This window comes from Chlorocebus sabaeus, chromosome 6 (genome assembly GCF_047675955.1).
Source record: "Chlorocebus sabaeus isolate Y175 chromosome 6, mChlSab1.0.hap1, whole genome shotgun sequence".
Classification (NCBI taxonomy): domain Eukaryota; kingdom Metazoa; phylum Chordata; class Mammalia; order Primates; family Cercopithecidae; genus Chlorocebus; species Chlorocebus sabaeus.
The window spans coordinates 45,139,045-45,156,366 of NC_132909.1; the positions used below are offsets into that span (position 1 = coordinate 45,139,045).

The 17,322-nt window shown below is 51.5% G+C and overlaps 1 protein-coding gene and 1 non-coding gene across 4 annotated transcripts; both read right to left on the reverse strand.

The window, feature by feature from the left end:
• Positions 1-1,390: 1,390 nt before the first annotated feature.
• On the reverse strand, positions 1,391-4,941 carry RPL18A (ribosomal protein L18a). 3 transcript variants are annotated; one of them, XM_007995753.3, is made up of 5 exons: positions 4,827-4,941; positions 3,227-3,406; positions 2,483-2,612; positions 1,679-1,788; positions 1,391-1,535 (listed from the first exon to the last, which is right to left on the reverse strand). In XM_007995753.3, the coding sequence occupies exons 1-5, from the start codon at positions 4,842-4,844 to the stop codon at positions 1,443-1,445; spliced, it is 531 nt and encodes a 176-aa protein (XP_007993944.1). In that variant the 5' UTR covers positions 4,845-4,941; the 3' UTR covers positions 1,391-1,442. The 3 variants fall into 3 exon arrangements, with proteins under 3 accessions (XP_007993944.1, XP_072872911.1, XP_072872910.1); XM_073016810.1 differs by having other exon boundaries at positions 4,324-4,878; XM_073016809.1 differs by lacking the exon at positions 4,827-4,941 and adding an exon at positions 4,760-4,807.
• Positions 1,989-2,121, reverse strand: LOC119621878 (small nucleolar RNA SNORA68). Its single transcript, XR_005238493.1, has one exon. It is a non-coding gene; the product is annotated as a small nucleolar RNA SNORA68 (small nucleolar RNA).
• Positions 4,942-17,322: the final 12,381 nt, after the last annotated feature.

The following is a 17,322-nucleotide window of genomic DNA, read 5'->3' on the forward strand; positions in this document are numbered from 1 at the left end:
AAGGACACCATAGGAAAGTTGAGTCCCTCCTGGATACACTGGGTGACACACATGGCCCCTGCCCTCTCAGAACTAGTGGGGGATAGAAATCAAATATAGCCCAGTCCCGGGAACCCATGAACAGTTTCACAAACTCGAGTGAGGCCAGCCTGGGGGAATCCGTGGTATTCCAGGCAAGTACAAAGGCCCTAACGTGGGAAGGAGCCAGCTGTTGGGGACCCATGGGGTTCTACGGTCTACAGGGCTGTCCCCAGGCCTGGGTCTTACCCAGATGGTTGCTTGCGTGCTGGCCCTGCCCAGGCTCTGGGCGCCTCTCAGGTGAGGCTGAAAAAGGCCTGGTTTCCTGGAAACCACACGGCAACTCCACATGTGGAAGAGTGTGGTGGTGCCCCTGTAGTCCCAGCTACTTGAGAGGCTGAGGCAGGAGGATCACTTGAGCCCAGGAGGTCAAGGCTACAGTGGGCCATGATCTCTCCACTGCACTCCAGTCAGGGTGACAGAGCAAGACCCTCTTTCAAAAAGCCGTAACTGCTACCTAGTCCTGGCTTCCTCCTGATCCTGCGCTCCCTGGGACAAAGGAGGGCCCCACAGGCTGCCCCCAGCAACTGCACAGCAGCACCTCCCACATCAATGCGGAACCTCATGTTCAGATCAAGACGGCAAGTCCCAGATCAAGACTGGCCCAGAACAGGGTTGCCCAAGGTCACACAACAAAGGATGGGTGGGGGCCTGAGCTCTTGGCTGTGTCTCAAGCTTCTCCAACGCCAGCTTAGCCTCCACCTGACAAGACGGACTCAGCCAGGATGGGATTAGTGTCATGCCTGGAATTTTCCAGGCCTGAAGCGGTTTCCTGGAGACAAGTACCTGTGGTGAGTCCTTGACCTCCTTGGGCAAGGTTAGGGTGTCATCTAAGAGGCCCCCAACCAGCGAAAGAGAAAAACAGCCTCCAAGCAGCAGAGCGCGCCCCTTGGGTGCCCTCTTGTGTCTACTCTGAGAACTTTGGGGACTTAGGAGAATCCCCAGGGAGCGACCCCCAATCCCACTATCTAGGGAGACTCTCCCTGGTCCAGACTCAGGAGGGAAGCCTCAGAGGCCTGTGTCTGACAAGGCAGTTGGGACAGATTTAGGGGCCCAGGACAGACAGTACCCCTGCAGCTAATAGCCCGGGGATGAGCAGGGCTAAGAACTGACCAAGCAAGAGGGAGCTCAGGGGTGGGGGCTCCTGGAGGGCCCACTCCAGGAGAGGAGAATGTAAGGGTTTGTTTGCACTGAAAACCCCTCCTAGGACAGAGAAACAGCAGCTCAGCTGCGCCCCAGGAGGTGACTGAGCCGGCCTCTCATAGCATCCCTTTGAGCTCTGCAGTGTATGCAAAGAAAACATGCGGTGAGCACCAGGGCATTCCTGAGTTTATTTGGGGCATACCCAGGCGAAAGCCCTGCACCTAAAAGAAGGTGTTGGGCCTCTTGGTGGTGAAGCGTGGCTTGTGCTGACGGCGCAGGACCCGGTGGGGCAGCGGGAACTTGATCTTGGAGTCCTGTGAGAAGGGGAGGCAGGTTGAAGAGGTTGGAAGTCTCTTAACACTCCATCCTGTGGGGTCACTGAGGTGTAGCCGCCCCCCACTGGGCTCCTGCGTCAGAGCAGGTGCTTCCCTCCAGGGGAGTCCCCCAGGGCACTTACATGGAACTGCTTGACAGCCGGCCGACGGCACTTGCTGGCTGCGATCTCCTCCACCTTCATGATCTGAATGGAGTGGGCCCGGGCACGGTGCCGGGCACCCATGTCTCGGTCTGTGGAAAGGAGGAAGGGCAGTGTCACGGTGTTGCCTGGGCTCTGGGCATTCAGCAAACCTCCTGCTCAGTGCCTGCCCAACTACCTAGCACATCCTGTTGGTCACAGCAACTGCCTGAGGGCTCAGAGCTCACGGGAAGGTGGTAGGGAGGAAGCGAGATAGCCCAACGCCTGGGTCCCAGCAGGCACTGGCCACTAGTGTTGTAGAATCTCCAAATTCACTTTGAGGGGCACAGCCACAGCCCCCCAAAGGCGACGAGATCCGCTTGCTGTTTGCACCTCTGTTTAAACCACCGCTATAAGAAACAGTGATTCTTGGGTTTAGGTGCAATCAGGGAGGTGTGGGGGTCTCACAGACCCTGGCGGGTGAGTCAAGGAAAAGGTGCCAGCTCCCAACAGTGGGCAGGGGTTGAACTCGGCTGTAAGTGGGTCCCAGAAGACAGTGGTGAAGTGGACCTGAGTCTAAACAAGGTGCAGACCCAAAATGGGAGTTTCCGGATGCGATGTGATTTACAACTGAGCCTGGTAGGGCTCTCAGAAAAGGGCATCTGGGGCCCGGGGCATTCTCTCGTCTTCCTGTGCCCCGCCACCAGCTCTGAGTCTCTCCTGCCCTGGTAGCCTCTGGCATTTGCCCTGCCTCAGTGTGAGGGAATCAAGGAGCATCTAAAGCCAGAGGCGGGAAGCACAGCTTACAGCACTGGGTGACAGCGCCCGCAGTGGTCAGGTCCCGGTATTCCCGGTACATGTTGTGGGTGCCGCTCCGGGAGTCATAGCGCAGCCAGATTCCGAAGTTCTTCACCCGCAGTGGGGACTTCTCAAACACCTGCCGAGGAGAGGCCACAGGGAGAGGTGAGCCAGATCCGCCCTAGCCCCATCCCCACTGAACCCTCGGCCTCTAAAGCACACCCCAGCCTCTAGGCTTACTCTATGGCCAGACTGTTGTGCCTCAGTTTCCCAGCCCCATCCACCTTCAGGAACCCTTGGGGAGCCTGTCAGGTAAGGGAACTTTCCATGCCAACAGCCTGAAGTCCAGGCTTCCTCCACGGAGACCAACCCACCCCAGATGCAGTCCCTGAACTCAGGTCTCCTGGGACCTGTCTGGGCCAAGTTAGCTACCACCACTGACTGGACAGCCATCGCCTCTCCTCACTTGATAAAACAGGGCCCAGAGAAGACAGCACCAACCAAGGTATCCCACCATGCCACCCACCCGCTCCCTGCATCCCTGGCTTTCTAATCAGGGAAATGGCACATAAGCTCTCTGCTCCAGTCCCATGACCCAGAAAGAAACACGACCCGTGGCTCTGATGTCTGATGTGCTGGGATTACAGGCGTGAGCCACCGTGCCCGGTCCATGTCTGATTAATTGTTGAGATGCATTATGCCCCATGAGGCGCAAATCCACTCCAGACCCACATGGCCCCGGCCTCCCCATACCTGCCCACAGTAGACAATCTCCCCTGAAGACTTCTTCATCTTCTTTAACTGAGATACGAAGTACCAGAAGCGGGACTTGGCGACGACATGATTAGGCGCAAAGATTCGCATGCGGTAGAGGGGTGGTGTGTGGCATTTGGGGGTGGGCAGGCAGCGACCCACCACCTTGTACTCTCGTAGCTGAAAGGAAACAGGACTGAGGTTAAGGCCAGCACACCCGGCAACTGTGGAGATTCACCTCACTCCCTTGCCTGCAACCGATGACCACAGATTCGGGCAGCAGGAGGCAGGGCCACCCCAGGGCCTCCATGTGGATTCCTGGTGACTGTGGGTCACACTCCCCAACACAGCTTTATCTACAAAATGAACTGAGGAGAGAGAGGTCTCCAGGGAGGATTAAGTAAGTTGCCTGCTTCTCCCTTGCCTGGGCTAAAGGTTTCAGACCAGGAAAGCTGAGGCTTAGTTAGATCCACAGTCTCCTTTCTTCATGCTGCAGTCCTGAACTGCTTTGCAGTCCCTGTCAAACAGCCACTCTGCACCTAATAACATCCAGCCAACATCTTCTTTCACCCTGAGGCCCACAGGCAGTGACCAGTACGGGATCTCACAGCCCATTCCAGGCAGAACTAAGACAAGACCTCAGGTCTCTCCCCAGTCCTGGGATCCCTGCACTGTCGCCATGCGAGCTGCGGCTGCCTCCGTTTTCCCAACTGCAATCCAAACGTTTGGCCCAGGGAAAGCTCCCGGTTTACAGATGCAGAGGTGAGAATCTTTGGTCAAGTCCAGGCTCTGTGATATGGCACAAAGAAACCACCTCTGAAACTGACTCGTCAGCTTTTTACTAGTATCAATCAAAAACAGTCACAAATTATCGCAGACTCAGTTCCTACTTTTACTGTGAACCTGACCCACCGGCCTCGGCACCACACGTTCAGGAAGCATCTGGGGCCCGGGGCATCCTCTCGTCTTCCTGTGCCCCACCACCAGCTCTGAGACTCTCCTGCCCTGGTAGCCTCTGGCATTTGCCCTTGGCAATGGGGCCCGCCCCTTTAACAGCAAGGAAACTGAGGCTGGAGATCTGGACATAACACACCCACTCCATGGGAGTCCGGGTTCTCCTATCTCTGCACCATAACGCCGTTTGGTTCTATCCAGTATGTGTCACGGCGTTAAGCCTCACGCTCCCCATTTCGGCTCACTGTCAGCAATTTTCATCTGCTTCTCACAGCCATTCCGGGGAAAAGAAAATACTACTGCTCCACCGCCACGTTCACATTGCAGACAAGAAAACAGAAACTTGGCGGCTTGACGAGGTGCCGGGGCTCGGGCTTCCACGCTGCGCGACTTATTCCTTCCCCCGGGAAGAAGACCCGGAGTCCTCGGGCCCCCGCGATCCCTGAGCTGGCCCAGGCCACGCATCGCTCTCTCCACGCGGCGCCCACGATGGCCGCCATGTTGACTGCAACAAGAGAACGCGGCCCGCGGCCAAGCAGGACCGACAGGAGCGCGCGCCACCAACCCGACCCACGCCACCTCTGCAGACCCCCGATGGGGCCCGTGACCCATCTCTTGGCCTCCTTCCGCGTCGCGCTCGCCTTACTGTGCCAGAAGCCTTCATGGCGTCCTCTCCCCTCTCGCAGCCACCAGCAAAAGGAAGTGCCCTCTTTCGCGCAGCCGTTCACCAGGCCTTCATTACCGGAAAACCCGCCCTCTCAATGCCGCACGCCCATTGGCTTCTCTGCCCCGCACTCAACGCGACCCGCGTCTTCATTGGCTACGGATCCACCCACCACTCAAAGCTCGTCCTCTCTTCACAGCGAGACTTCGTTTCCCAGAAGGCAACGAGGCAAGCACCACCTGTTCCACCACGACCGTGACGGAGCGTCGGCGCGCGCGGCACGCCGGGAGTTGTAGGCACTCCGCCAGTCCCGGCTGCAACTAGGGGCGGCGGCGCGCGCCGCCTGCAGGATGCCTAAGCATTGAACTGGACCTCGGGTGGCTGCGGTGTTTACGATGAGATGCCGATGCTTCACACTCTTGGCCTCGTCCTCCGGGGAGGTGTGTTACGGAGGTCTCCAGCCAGATACCTGAGGGTTCTCATCTGTAAAACTGGAATACAAATTATATGTTTTTCTCCTAGCGATGTTGCAGCACGAATATTGAGTAAGCGCTGGAATGCCGTTTTTATTTGGGGTCCGATTTGTGTTTCGTAGTAGGTGGGATTCAAACCCTGTCTGCCTGCCTCCAGTTCATAAAGAACCTGGGGGAGCGGGGGTTGGGGGAGAGCGCGGAGAGCGCGAGAATGGATCAAGATCCAGCCGCCCACTTTGAGGGGCTCGGACAGAAAGAAGCCCTCCTGGGGATGAGGGCGGAGACCAGATATGAAAAAAGAAACAGCCGCCAACAACTCCCTGATGACAAGGCTGTGAAGTAAAATTAAGAGGAAAGAGGCAGGAGGCTGAGGCATGAGAATCGTTTGTACTCAGGAGCCAGAGGTTGCAGTGAGCAGAGATCGCGCCTTTGCACTCCAGCCTGGGCGACAGAGTAAGACTCTGTATCAAAAAAAAAAAAAAAAAAAAAGCCAGGTAGGTGCGGTGGCTCACGCCTGTAATCCCAGCACTTTCGGAAGCCGAGGTGGGTGGATCACGAGGTCAGGAGTTCAAGACCAGCCTGGCCAACATGGCGAAACCCCGTCTCTACTAAAAATACAAAAATCAGCCAGGCGTGGTGGCCGGTGCCTGTAATTATAGCTACTCAGGAGGCTGAGGGAGGAGAATCGCTTGAACCTGGGAGGTGGAGGTTGCAGTGAGCCGAGATCACACCATTGCACTCCAGCCTGGGAGACAGGGTGAGACTCCGACTCGGAAAAAAACAAAAAGAAAAAAAGAAAGAAAAAGGACAGCAAGAATGCAATTTTTTATTTTCATTTTCTTATTTTGCATTTCAGGTTCTCTGAATCTGGTTTTGTGGATTCAAGTCACTACTGGGTGTGATTTTCTTTTCTTTACTTTTTTTTTTTTTTTTTGAGACGGAGTCTTACCGTGTTCCTCAGGCTGCAGTGCAGTGGTGAGATCTCGGCTTACTACAACCTCTGCCTCCTGGGTTCAAGCGATTCTCCCGCTTCAGCCTCCCGAGTAGCTGGGATTACAGGTGCCCACCACCATGCCCGGCTAATTTTTGTATTTTTAGTAGAGACGGGGTTTCACTATGTTGGTTAGGCTGGTCTCGAACTCCTGACCTCAGGTAATTCGCCTGCCGTGGCCTCCCAAAGTGTTGGGATTACAGGCGCGAGCCACCGCGCCCAGCCCAATGATTTTCTTATTCCTGTATGGCTTGGCTCCCTTCACCTCCTTTGTGCTGTTAATGTCAAACATATTACCTTTCTCTATATTATAGACCCAACAATACAATTAATATATAGTTTTTGTTGTTGTTGTTTTGAGATGGAGTCTAACTCTGTCGCCCAGGCTGGAGTGAGTGCAGTGGCGCGAGTTGCACTGCAACCTCCACCTCCCAGGTTCAAGCAATTCTCCTGCCTCAGCCTCCCGAGTAGCTGGGACTACAGGCGTGCACCACCACGCTTGGCTAATTTTTTGTATTTTTAGTAGAGACAGGTTTTACTATGTTGGCCAGGCTGGTCTCGAATTCCTGACCTCAGGTGAACCACCCCCTCGGCCTCCCAAAGTGCTGGGATTACAGACATGAGCCACCAGGCCTGGCCAATATATAGTTTTGTACAATTGCTTTTTAAATGTGTTAAGAAGCAAAGATAGAAGAAATCTGCATTTATGCTATATTTTATTTTTATTTATTTTGAGACAGGGTCTCGCTCTGCTACCCAGGCTGGAGGGCAGTGGCACAATATTGGCTAACTGCAACCTCTGCCTGCCAGGATCAAATGATTCTCCTGCCTCAGCCTCCCAAGTAGCTGAAATTACAGGTGTGTGCCACCATGCCTGGTTAATTTTATTTTTAATTTTTAGTAGAGACAGGGTTTCGCCATGTTGGCTATGGCTGGTCTCGAACTCCTGACTTCAAGTGGTCTGCCCATCATGGCCTCCCAACGTACTGGGATTACAGGCATGAGCCACTGTAGCTGGCAGATTTTATTTTTATTTTTTTTAATACAGGATCTCACTCTGTTGCCCAGGCTGGAGTGCAGTGGCGAGATCTCTGTTCACTGCAGCCTCAAACTCCCAGGCTCAAGAGATTCTCCCACCTCAGACTTCCCGAGTAGTTAGGATGTGTGCCATGAAACCCAGCTAAGTTTTGTATTTCTTTTCTCGAACTCCTGACCTCGGGATCCACCTGCCTCCACCTCCCAAAGTGCTGGGATTACAGGCACGAGCCACCATGCCCGGCCAAGTTTTGTAGTTTTTGTAGAGACAAGGTCTCTCTATGTTGCCCAGGCTGGTCTTAAACTCAGTTGATCTGCCCACCTCAGCCTCCCGAAGTGTTGGGATTACAGGTGTGAGCCAAAGCACCTGGCCTTATGCAATCTTTTAAAATTACATACATTACCTTTATATGTGTTCTTCAGATTTTCGCATGGATTGGAATAAATGTCTGGGGTCCCTTGTTTTCAGCCTAAAGAATTTCTTTTGGGCGGGTGCGGTGGCTCTCACCTGTAATCCCAGGTCTTTTCGAGGCCCAGGTGAATGGGTCACCTGAGGTCAGGAGCTTGAGATCAGCCTGGCCAACATGGTGAAACCCCGCTTCTGTTAAAAAATACAAAAATTAGCTGGGTGTGGTGGCGGGCGCCTGTAGTCCCAGCTACTTGAGAGACTGAGGCATGAGAATCGCTTGAGCCTGAGAGGCAGAGGTTGCGGTGAGCCGAGATCACGCCACTGCACTCCAGCCTGGGCAATAGAGTGAGACTCTGTCTCAAAAAAAAAAAAAGATTGGTATTTCTTGTAAGGTGGGCAAATTAACTTTTGCACTAAAATCTTTAGCCCAACTGTAACACAGGTGGCTAGTTACCCAGTCCCTTCCTGATGGACACTTAGACTGTGGAAATTCGGAAAACTGATGGGTATGATGGGGGACAGGGAGGCCAGAGGAGCACGTCAGCCCTCCTCTGGCCGGGGTCTTCTGGGCAGGACGTCAGGTGAGAGGCGACTCTATCTGAACAGCGCTGCCGCAAGTGTCCACCAGGTGGCAGCAGAACCACGTCCCGTCTGCGGTGGCCCAGCTGAGGCCAAGCGGGAGACTGTGGAATGATATACAACCAGGTTCAAATCCCACCGATGGTTCGCTGGCCACGTCGCCGCTCTGGGCCTCAGTTTCCCCTTCCACACAGACCAATAATAGTCGCCAGCTTTTAGGGTTGTTGTGAGATTTAAATGGCATATGATTGTTTGGACTGGGGAGCCTGTCCCTCCCTCTGTGCTGGAACTCACCACTCTGGCCTTAGGCTACAAGCAGGTGGAAGGAGAACCTGGAGAGGGCAGAGCGCAGCCTGGAGCATGAATTGGATCCTAGAACAGCAGGAGAGGGGCAGGAAAAGGAATTTAGGGAGGATGGGGAGGAGGAAGAGGAGAGGGAGATCCTCCAGACCCAGCCCTGGCCTTGGGGCCTGGTGTTTCTGCCTTCAAGGCCTGGGTTGGAGCAGAGGGAGGGCATGCCAGGGTGGGGAAGGGCACGGGTTGTGAGGTGCTGACTGTTTGTTTCAAAGCTTTATTATTTTTCTTTAGTTTTTTTTTTTTTTTTTTTTTTTTTTGAGATGGAGCTTCACTCTGTTCCCCAGGCTGGAATGCAATGGCATGATCTCGGCTCACCACAGCCTCTGCCTCCCAGGTTCAAGCGATTCTCCTGCCTCACCCTCCAGAGTAGCTGGGATTACAGGCACCCACCACCATGTCCGGCTAATTTTTGTAGAGACAGGGTTTCACTGTGTTGGCCAGGCTGGTCTCGAACTCCTGACCTCAGATGATCCGCCCACCTCGGCCTCCCAAAGTGCTGGGATTACAGGCGTGAGCCACCGTGCCTCTCCCAAAGCTTTATTATTTTTCTTTTTGGCTATGCACGGTGGCTCACATCTGTAACCCCAACACTTTGGGAGGCTGAAGCGGGCAGGTCACTTGAGGTCAGGAGTCAAGACCAGCCTGGTCAACATGGTGAAACCCCCTCTCGATTAGCCGGCCTTTTTTTTTTGTTTTTTGAGACAGAGTTTTGCTCTTCCTGCCCAGGCCGGAGTGCAATGGTGTGATCTCGGCTTACCGCAGCCTCCACCTCCTGGGTTCAAGGGATTCTCCTACCTCAGCCTCCCGAGTAGCTGGGATTACAGGTATGCACCACCACATCCGGCTAATTTTGCTTTTTCAGTAGAGATGGGGTTTCTTCATGTTGGTCAGGCTGGCCTCGAACTCTCGACCTCAGGTAATCTGCCCACCTGGGCCTCCCAAAGTGCTGGGATTACAGGCGTGAGCCACAGTGCCCAGACTTTTTTTTTTTTTTTTTTTTAAATACAGAGTCTCACTGTCACCCAGGCTGGAGTGTAGTGGCGTGACCTCAGCTCACTGCAACCTCTGCCTCCCTGGTTCCAGCAATTTTCGTGTCTCAGCATCCCGAGTCCCTGGGATTACAGGTACCCATCACCACACCAGGCTAGTTTTTGTTTTTTTATGTTTTTTTTTTTTGAGACGGAGTCCGGCTCTGTCACCCAGGCTGGAGTGCAGTGGCACGATCTCCGCTCACTGCAAGCTCCGCCTCCGAGGTCCACACCATTCTCCTGCCTCAGCCTCCAGAGTGGCTGGGACTACAGGCGCCCGCCACTACGTCAGGCTAATTTTTTGTATTTTTAGTAGAGACGGGGTTTCACCACATTAGCCAGGATGGTCTCGATCTCCTGACCTCGTGATCCACCCGCCTGCAGCCTCCCAAAGTGCTGGGATTACAGGTGTGAGCCACCGCGCCCGGCCCAGTTTTTGTATTTTTAGTAGAGGTTGGGTTTCACTATGTTGGCCAGTCTGGCCTGGAACCCCTGACCTCAAGTGATCTGCCTGCCTCAACCTCCCAAAGTGCTGGAATTACAGGAATGAGCCACTGTGCCCGGCCCAGGCCCTGACTGACCTTCCACCCCGTCCTCTTCTGCCTCCAGTTGTCCCTGATCCCTGCTCCCATCTCTCCCAAGAGTCCTCCTCTGAATTCATTTCATTCATTCATTCATTGAGTACTTACTGCGTGGACACATGGCACAGGGGACACAGCTGTGACTGGGACAAGCAAAAATCCCAGACCTGGGAGAGTTGAAAGGGAAAAGGATGGGGGAAACGGGAAAAACAAGATACATAAGAAAAATGAGCCAGGCATGGTGGCTCTCACTTGTCATCCCAGTGACTCGGAAGGCTGAAACGGGAAGATTCTTTCAGGCCAGGAGTTCAAGACTAGCCTGGGTGACATAGTGAGATCCCATCTCTAAAAAAAAAAGTTTTGGCCAGGTCTGGAGAGATGGGTAGATCACCCAAGGTCAGGAGTTCAAGACCGGCCTGACCAACGAAGTGAAACCCCGTCTCTACTAAAAATACAAAAAATTAGCCAGGTGTGGTGGCGTGCACCTGTAGTCCCAGCTACTCAGGAGGCTGAGACAGAAGAATTGCTGGAACCCGGGAGGCGGAGGTTGCAGTGAGCCGAGATTGAGCCACTGCACTCCAGCCTGGACAATGGAGGGGAGACTCGGTCTCAAAAAAAAAAAAAAAAAAAAAAAAAGAAAGAAAGAAAAGAAGAAAGAAATTTACAAACAACAAAAATTTATTTCTCACAGTTCTGGAGTCTGGGAAGTCCAAGATCAAAGCACATTCAGTGTCTGCTGAGGTCCCACATTCTAGTTCATAGATGGTGGCTTCTCACTGTGCCCTCACATGGTAGAAGGGTCAAGGCATCTCTTTGGGGCCTTTTTAACTTGTTTTTGTCTGTCTTGTCTTGTCTTGTCTCTTTCTTTCTTTCTTTCTTTCTTTCTTTCTTTCTTTCTTTCTTTCTTTCTTTCTTTCTTTCTCTCTCTCTCTCTCTCTTTCTTTTTCTTTCTTTCTTCCTTTCTTGGGGCCTCTTTTTTTTTTTTTTTTTTTTGAGACGGAGTCTCACTCTGTCGCCCAAGCTGGAGTGCAGTGGCCGCTCACTGCAAGCTCCGCCTCCCGGGTTCACGCCATTCTCCTGCCTCAGCCTCCCGAGTAGCTGGGACTACAGGCGCCCGCCACCTCGCCCGGCTAGTTTTTTGTATTTTTTAGTAGAGACGGGGTTTCAGGTGTTAGCCAGGACGGTCTCGATCTCCTGACTTCGTGATCCGCCCGTCTCGGCCTCCCAAAGTACTGGGATTACAGGCTTGAGCCACCGCGCCCGGCCACTTGGGGCCTCTTTTACTTGTTTTCTTTCTTTCTTTCTTTTACTTGTTTTCTTTTCTTTTCTTTTCTTTCCTCTCTTTCTCTTTTTCTCTCTTTCTAACAGTCTCACTCTGTTGCCTGTGCTGAAGTGCAGGGGCATAATTTTGGTTCACTGCAGCCTTGACCTCCTGGGCTCAGGTGATCCTCCCGCCTCAACCTCCCAAGTGTCTGGGACTACAGGTGTGCACCACCATGCCCAGCTAATTTTTGTGGTTGTTTTGGGAGAGGTGGTGTTTCGCCACGTTGCCCAGGCTGATTTCAAACAAAAGTTCTTTGTCGGAGACCAGCCTGCAGTTCTCCCAGGGCGCTGAGATTACAGGGATGAGCTCCCACACCCAGCCTAGGAGCCTCTTTTATAAGGGCATGAATCCCATTCAAGAGGTTTATGATTCATGATCTAATCACCTCTTAAAAGGTTCTGCTTCTGAATACCATCGCCTTCGAGGTTAGGATTTCAATGTATTAATTTTGGGGAGACACAAACTCTCAGACTATCGCAGTATTTTATCTTTTTCAGTGCTGCTGCAAAGGAAATTTTTCAAGATTTTTTTATGTTCCAATTGTTTGCTGCTAGTATATAAAAATTCAGTTGACTTTTGTATTGAATTCAATGGACTTTTTAAACCTGCTAACTTGCTGAATTTATGTATTAGTTTCCATAGTTGTCTTATAGATTCCCTTGGGTTTTTGACATATACAATCATATCATCTGCAAATAGCAACAATTTTATTTACTTACGTTGTTCTGTTTTGCTTTATACAGAATCTTGCTATGTTGCCTTCAAATTCGTGGGCTCTCATTTCAGCTTCTCCAGTAGCTAGGGCTACAGGCATGTATCACCATGCCCAGTCACACCTGACTTGTTTATTTTTCTCATCTTTTTTTTTTTTTTCTTTTTTGAGACAGAGTCTCTCTCTGTCACCCAGGCTGGAGTGCAGTGGCCGGATCTCAGCTCACTGCAAGCTCCGCCTCCCGGGTTTACGCCATTCTCCTGCCTCAGCCTCCCGAGTAGCTGGGACTACAGGCGCCCGCCACCTCGCCCAGCTAGTTTTTGTATTTTTTAGTAGAGAAGGGGTTTCACTGGGTTAGCCAGGATGGTCTCGATCTCCTGACCTCGTGATCCGCCCGTCAAGGCCTCCCAAAGTGCTGGGATTACAGGCTTGAGCCACCGTGCCTGGCCTATTTTTTTTTTTAAGACAGGATCTCGCTCTGTTGCCCAGACTGGAGTGTAATGGTGTGATGATGGCTTACTGCAGCCTTGACTTCCCTGACTCAAGCAATCCTCAGCCTCCCAAGTAGCTGGGATGACAGGTGTGAGCCATCACACCCTGCCAATTTTTAATTTTTTTTTTTTTTTTTTTTTTGGAGACAGAGTCCCTCTGTTGCCTAGGCTAGAGTGCAGTGGCACAACCTTGGCTCACTGCAACCTTTGCCTCCCGGGTTCAAGCGATTCTCCTGCCTCAGATTCCTGAGTAACTGGGATTACAGGCACACATCACCATGTCCCGCTAATTTTTGTAATTTTAGTAGAGATGGGGTTCATCATGTTGGTAAGGCTGGTCTCAAACTCCTGACCTTGTGATTCTCCCACCTCAGCCTCCCAAAGTGCTGGGATTACAGGCATGAGCCACCACACCCGGCAATTTTTAAATTTTTTTGTAAAGATGAGGTCTCATTATATTGCCCAGGCTGGTCTCCAACTCCTGGGGTCAAGTGATCCTCCCATCACAGCCTCCTAAAGTGCTGGGATTACGGGCATGAGCCACCATGCCCAGCTTTTTCTTTTCTTTTTTTTTTTTGACAGAGTCTTGCTCTGTTGCCCAGGCTGGAGTGCAGTGGCGCAATTTCAGCTCACTGCAAGCTCTGCCTCCTGGGTTCACGCCATTCTCCTGCCTCAGCCTGCTTTTTCTTTTCTTATTACAGTGGCTAGCATCACCAGAACAATGTTGAATAGAGGTGGTGAGAATGGACATCCTTGTTCTCAATCTCAGGAGGAAGTTATTCAGTCTCTTACCATTTTTGTTTTTGTTTTTGTTTTTTGAGATGGAGTCTTGCTCTGCTGCCCAGGCTGGAGTGCAATGGTGCCGTCTCGGCTCACTGCAACCTCTACCTCCTGGATTCAAGCAATTCTCCTGCCTCAGCCTCCTAAGTAGCTGGGGCTACAGGCACACACCACCATGCTTGGCTAATTTTTGTATTTTTAGTAGAGATGGGTTTCACCATGTTGGTCAGGCTGGTCTCAAACTCTTGACCTTGTGATCCGCCCTCCTCGGCCTCCCAAAATGTTGGGATTACAGGTGTGAGCCACTGTGCCCGGCCTTCAGTCTTTTACCATTAAGCAGAATATTACCTATGGCCTTTTGTAGATGTTGTCTATCAGTTTGAGGAAATTCCCATTTATTCATAGGTTTCTGAGAGGTTTTTTTGTTTATTATTATCCTGAAAAGGTGTTGAATTTGTCATATCTTTCTCTCATTTGTTGAAATGATCATGTAGCTTCACTGTATTATTTTTCTTTTCTTTTCTTTTTTTTTGAGACAGGATCTTGCTCTGTTGCCCAGGCTGGAGTACAGTGGCACAATCTTGGCTCCCTGCAACCTCTGCCTCCTGGGCTCAAGCCATCCTCCCACTTCAGGCTTCCAAGTAGCTGAGACTACAGGTGCACACCACCATGCCTGGCTAATTTTGTATGTTTTATAGAGACGGATCTCACTACGTTGCCCAAGCTAATCTCCAACTCCTGAGCTCAAATGACCCTCCCACGTTGGCTTCCCAAAGGGCTCAGATTACAGGCATGAGCCACTGTGCCCGGCCCTGCCTCACTGTACTCTTGATTTTCATTTGGCAAGTGAAGCTGAGGAACTTTTTCTGGGTTTAAGAGCTATTTGTCCTTCGTTTTCTGTGACTTCTGGATTCATATCCGCCTAAGTGGTTGGCATTTTCTTACTGCTTTCTAGATGTTACTTATATAACGAGGATATTTTATCCATGAGTTCAACTTTGTTTCCAGTTACACTTTGATTATATTTTATTCTTTGATTGTATTTATGGACTTCTTCTCAGCAGAAAAATGTGGGTATTTGCATCACTGATGTGCCCTGTTTTTCTCGGGCAAGTTCTGGGTTATGTCTCCAGAACTTCCTTTTTAAAAAATTTGTATTTCTTTATTTATTTTATTTTATTTTTTTATTATACTTTAAGTTCTAGGGTACATGTGCACAATGTGCAGGTTTGTTACATATGTATACGTGTGTCATGTTGGTGTGCTGCACCCATGAACTCGTCATTTGCATTAGGTATATCTTCTAATGCCATCCCTCCCCCTCCCCCCCCGACAATAGGCCCCGGTGTGTGATGATCCCCTTCCTGTGTCCAAGTGATCTCATTGTTCAGTTCCCACCTATGACTGAGAACATGCGGTATTTGGTTTTCTGTTCTTGTGATAGTTTGCTGAGAATGATGGTTTCCAGCTGCATCCATGTCCCTACAAAGGACACGAACTCATCCTTTTTTATGGCTGCTTATTTATTTATTTATTTATTTATTTTTATTTTTTATTTTTTTTTGCTTATTTATTTTTTGAGATGGAGTCTCGCTCTGTCTCCCAGGCTGGAGTGCAGTGGCGCAATCTCGGTTGACTGTAACGTCCGCCTCCCAGGTTCAAGTGATTCTCCTGCCTCAGCCTCCTGAGTAGCTGGGACTACAGGCGCCCACCACTACACCCGGCTGAGTTTTGTATTTTTAGTAGAGATGGGGCTTCACCAGGTTGGCAAGGCCGGTCTCGAACTCCTGACCTCAGGTGATCTGCCCGTCTCAGCCTCCCAAAGTTCTGGGATTACAGGCATGAGCCACCGCGCCTCGCCAGAACTTCCTTTTAGAGCTTTCACATGCTCTTCTCTGGGGCTGAAGGTACCAGATTGGGGCTGAGGTACTCACCCCAATCTCCTCTTACTCATTCTCAAAATATTGCAGAAACCATCACACTGGAGGTAGTAGAGACCCAGAAACTCACTTTACTTCCGGAAAGGGGAGGCTTCAGTCTCAGGCCAAGGATGAGAACATAAAGTTGCATTCCTGTCTGCTGAAGCCACCCAGGAAGTGAAAGAAAACACTACGGCCAAGCTTCTGCTTGGCACTTCCTGCCGCAGGTCAGCTGTGGCTCCACTGAGCTGAGGACATAATCTCTATCTCTTTCCCTTGACCCACGCGGCCCTACCCACGCCATCAAATGAGTCTCAGCTCCCCGTGGCCCTGACATCCTGCTCTTCTCAGGAACACTGTGAATTCGCGAAGCCTCCTGGCCTTTGCCTGGGCTGTTCTGCCTGCCAGAACTGCCCACACTCCCACACTCTCAGGTCACTCTCGGGCTAGTCCCACTTGTTGTTGGATTTCAGTATCAAAGCCACCTCTTCCAGGAAGCCCTCCCAGATCCAGTCATCTCTCTTAGCAGCCTGGTCCCAGGGGCAACTGGTATCATTATTGGGCAATAGCTTGTTTATTGCCATCTCCCCTGCTGGACTCTCAGCTCCCCTGGGCAGGGATTGGGTCTGCTTTGTCCCCGACTCCCTGCACACAGGCTGTGTGCAATAAACATCTCTAGGTGATTGAACAGTTAAGGTCAACAAAATACTTCCCAAATCATTTTTGTGTTAAGACTTGTGATGGTGATACAGAGATGAAGATGACTTTTTTTTTTTTTGAGACAGGGTGTCACTCCCATTGCCCAGGCTGGAGTGCAGTGGTATGACCACGGCTAACTGCAGCCTCAACTTCCTGGGCTCAGGTGATCCTCCCACCTCAGCCTCCCTAGTAGCTGGGACTACAGGCACATGCCACCACACCCAGCTTATTATAATTTTCTGTTGTTGTATTTTTTTGTAGAGACAGGGTTTCACCATGTTGCCCAAGCTGGTCTCAAGCACCTAGGCTCAAGCCATCCTCCTGCCTCAGCCTCCCAAAGTGCTGGGATTACAGGTTTGAGTTACTGCTCTTGGTCACAACTTCTTAAATCTATTCCTTTTTTTTTTTTTTTTTTTTTTTTGAGACAGAGTCTTGCTCCGTCACCCAGGCTGCTGGAGTGTGGTGGCATGATCTCAGCTCACTGCAACCTCTGCCTCCTGGGTTCACACCATTCTCCTACCTCAGCCTCCTGAGTAGCTGGGATTACAGGCACATGCCACTACGCCCAGCTAATTTTTATATTTTTAGTAGAGATGGGGTTTCACCATGTTGGCTAGGCTGGTCTTGAACTCCTGGGCTCAAGCAATCTTCCCACCTGGGCCTTCCAAAGTCTGGAATTACAGACTGCACGCAGTCACCACTTGTCAGTTTATTCCTGAAGCTCTACTGCCAGGGGCTCCAATCCTATTATCCTACGAACACTGGCCCAAGTCTCTGCATTTGGATGCTGCCCGGGCCTTTTGCTTCTTCCATTTATAACAGTTCCTCCTTCCAACCCTCCTGTGGCTCCAGATTATGATCCGGGTAAAACCCACCCTTCTCCCAAAGACCCTGATCCCCCTGTCCCCACACGATCTTGCCCCTGTTGACCGCCCTGCAGTCCCCTTCCCCCTCATCTCACCCCCGCCCCTGGCCTCCTGACTGCTCTTCAAGCTGCTAAGATCATTGCTCTCTCAAGGTCTTTGCCCATCCTGTGCCCTCCTCCTACAGCGCCCTTTCCCTGGCCAGCTCCCTGTCCTGCCTCGGGTCCAAGTTCCAGT

Excerpts from the sequence above, each read along its gene's own strand:
- RPL18A (XM_073016809.1), bottom strand. The coding sequence starts at position 4,792 with ATGGGTCACGGGCCCCATCGGGGGTCTGCAGAG. Across the intron at positions 3,407-4,759 it reads CCCATCGGGGGTCTGCAGAG|CTACGAGAGTACAAGGTGGT; the intron begins GTGGCGTGGGTC and ends GTTTCCTTTCAG. Across the intron at positions 2,613-3,226 it reads AGATTGTCTACTGTGGGCAG|GTGTTTGAGAAGTCCCCACT; the intron begins GTATGGGGAGGC and ends TCTCCTCGGCAG.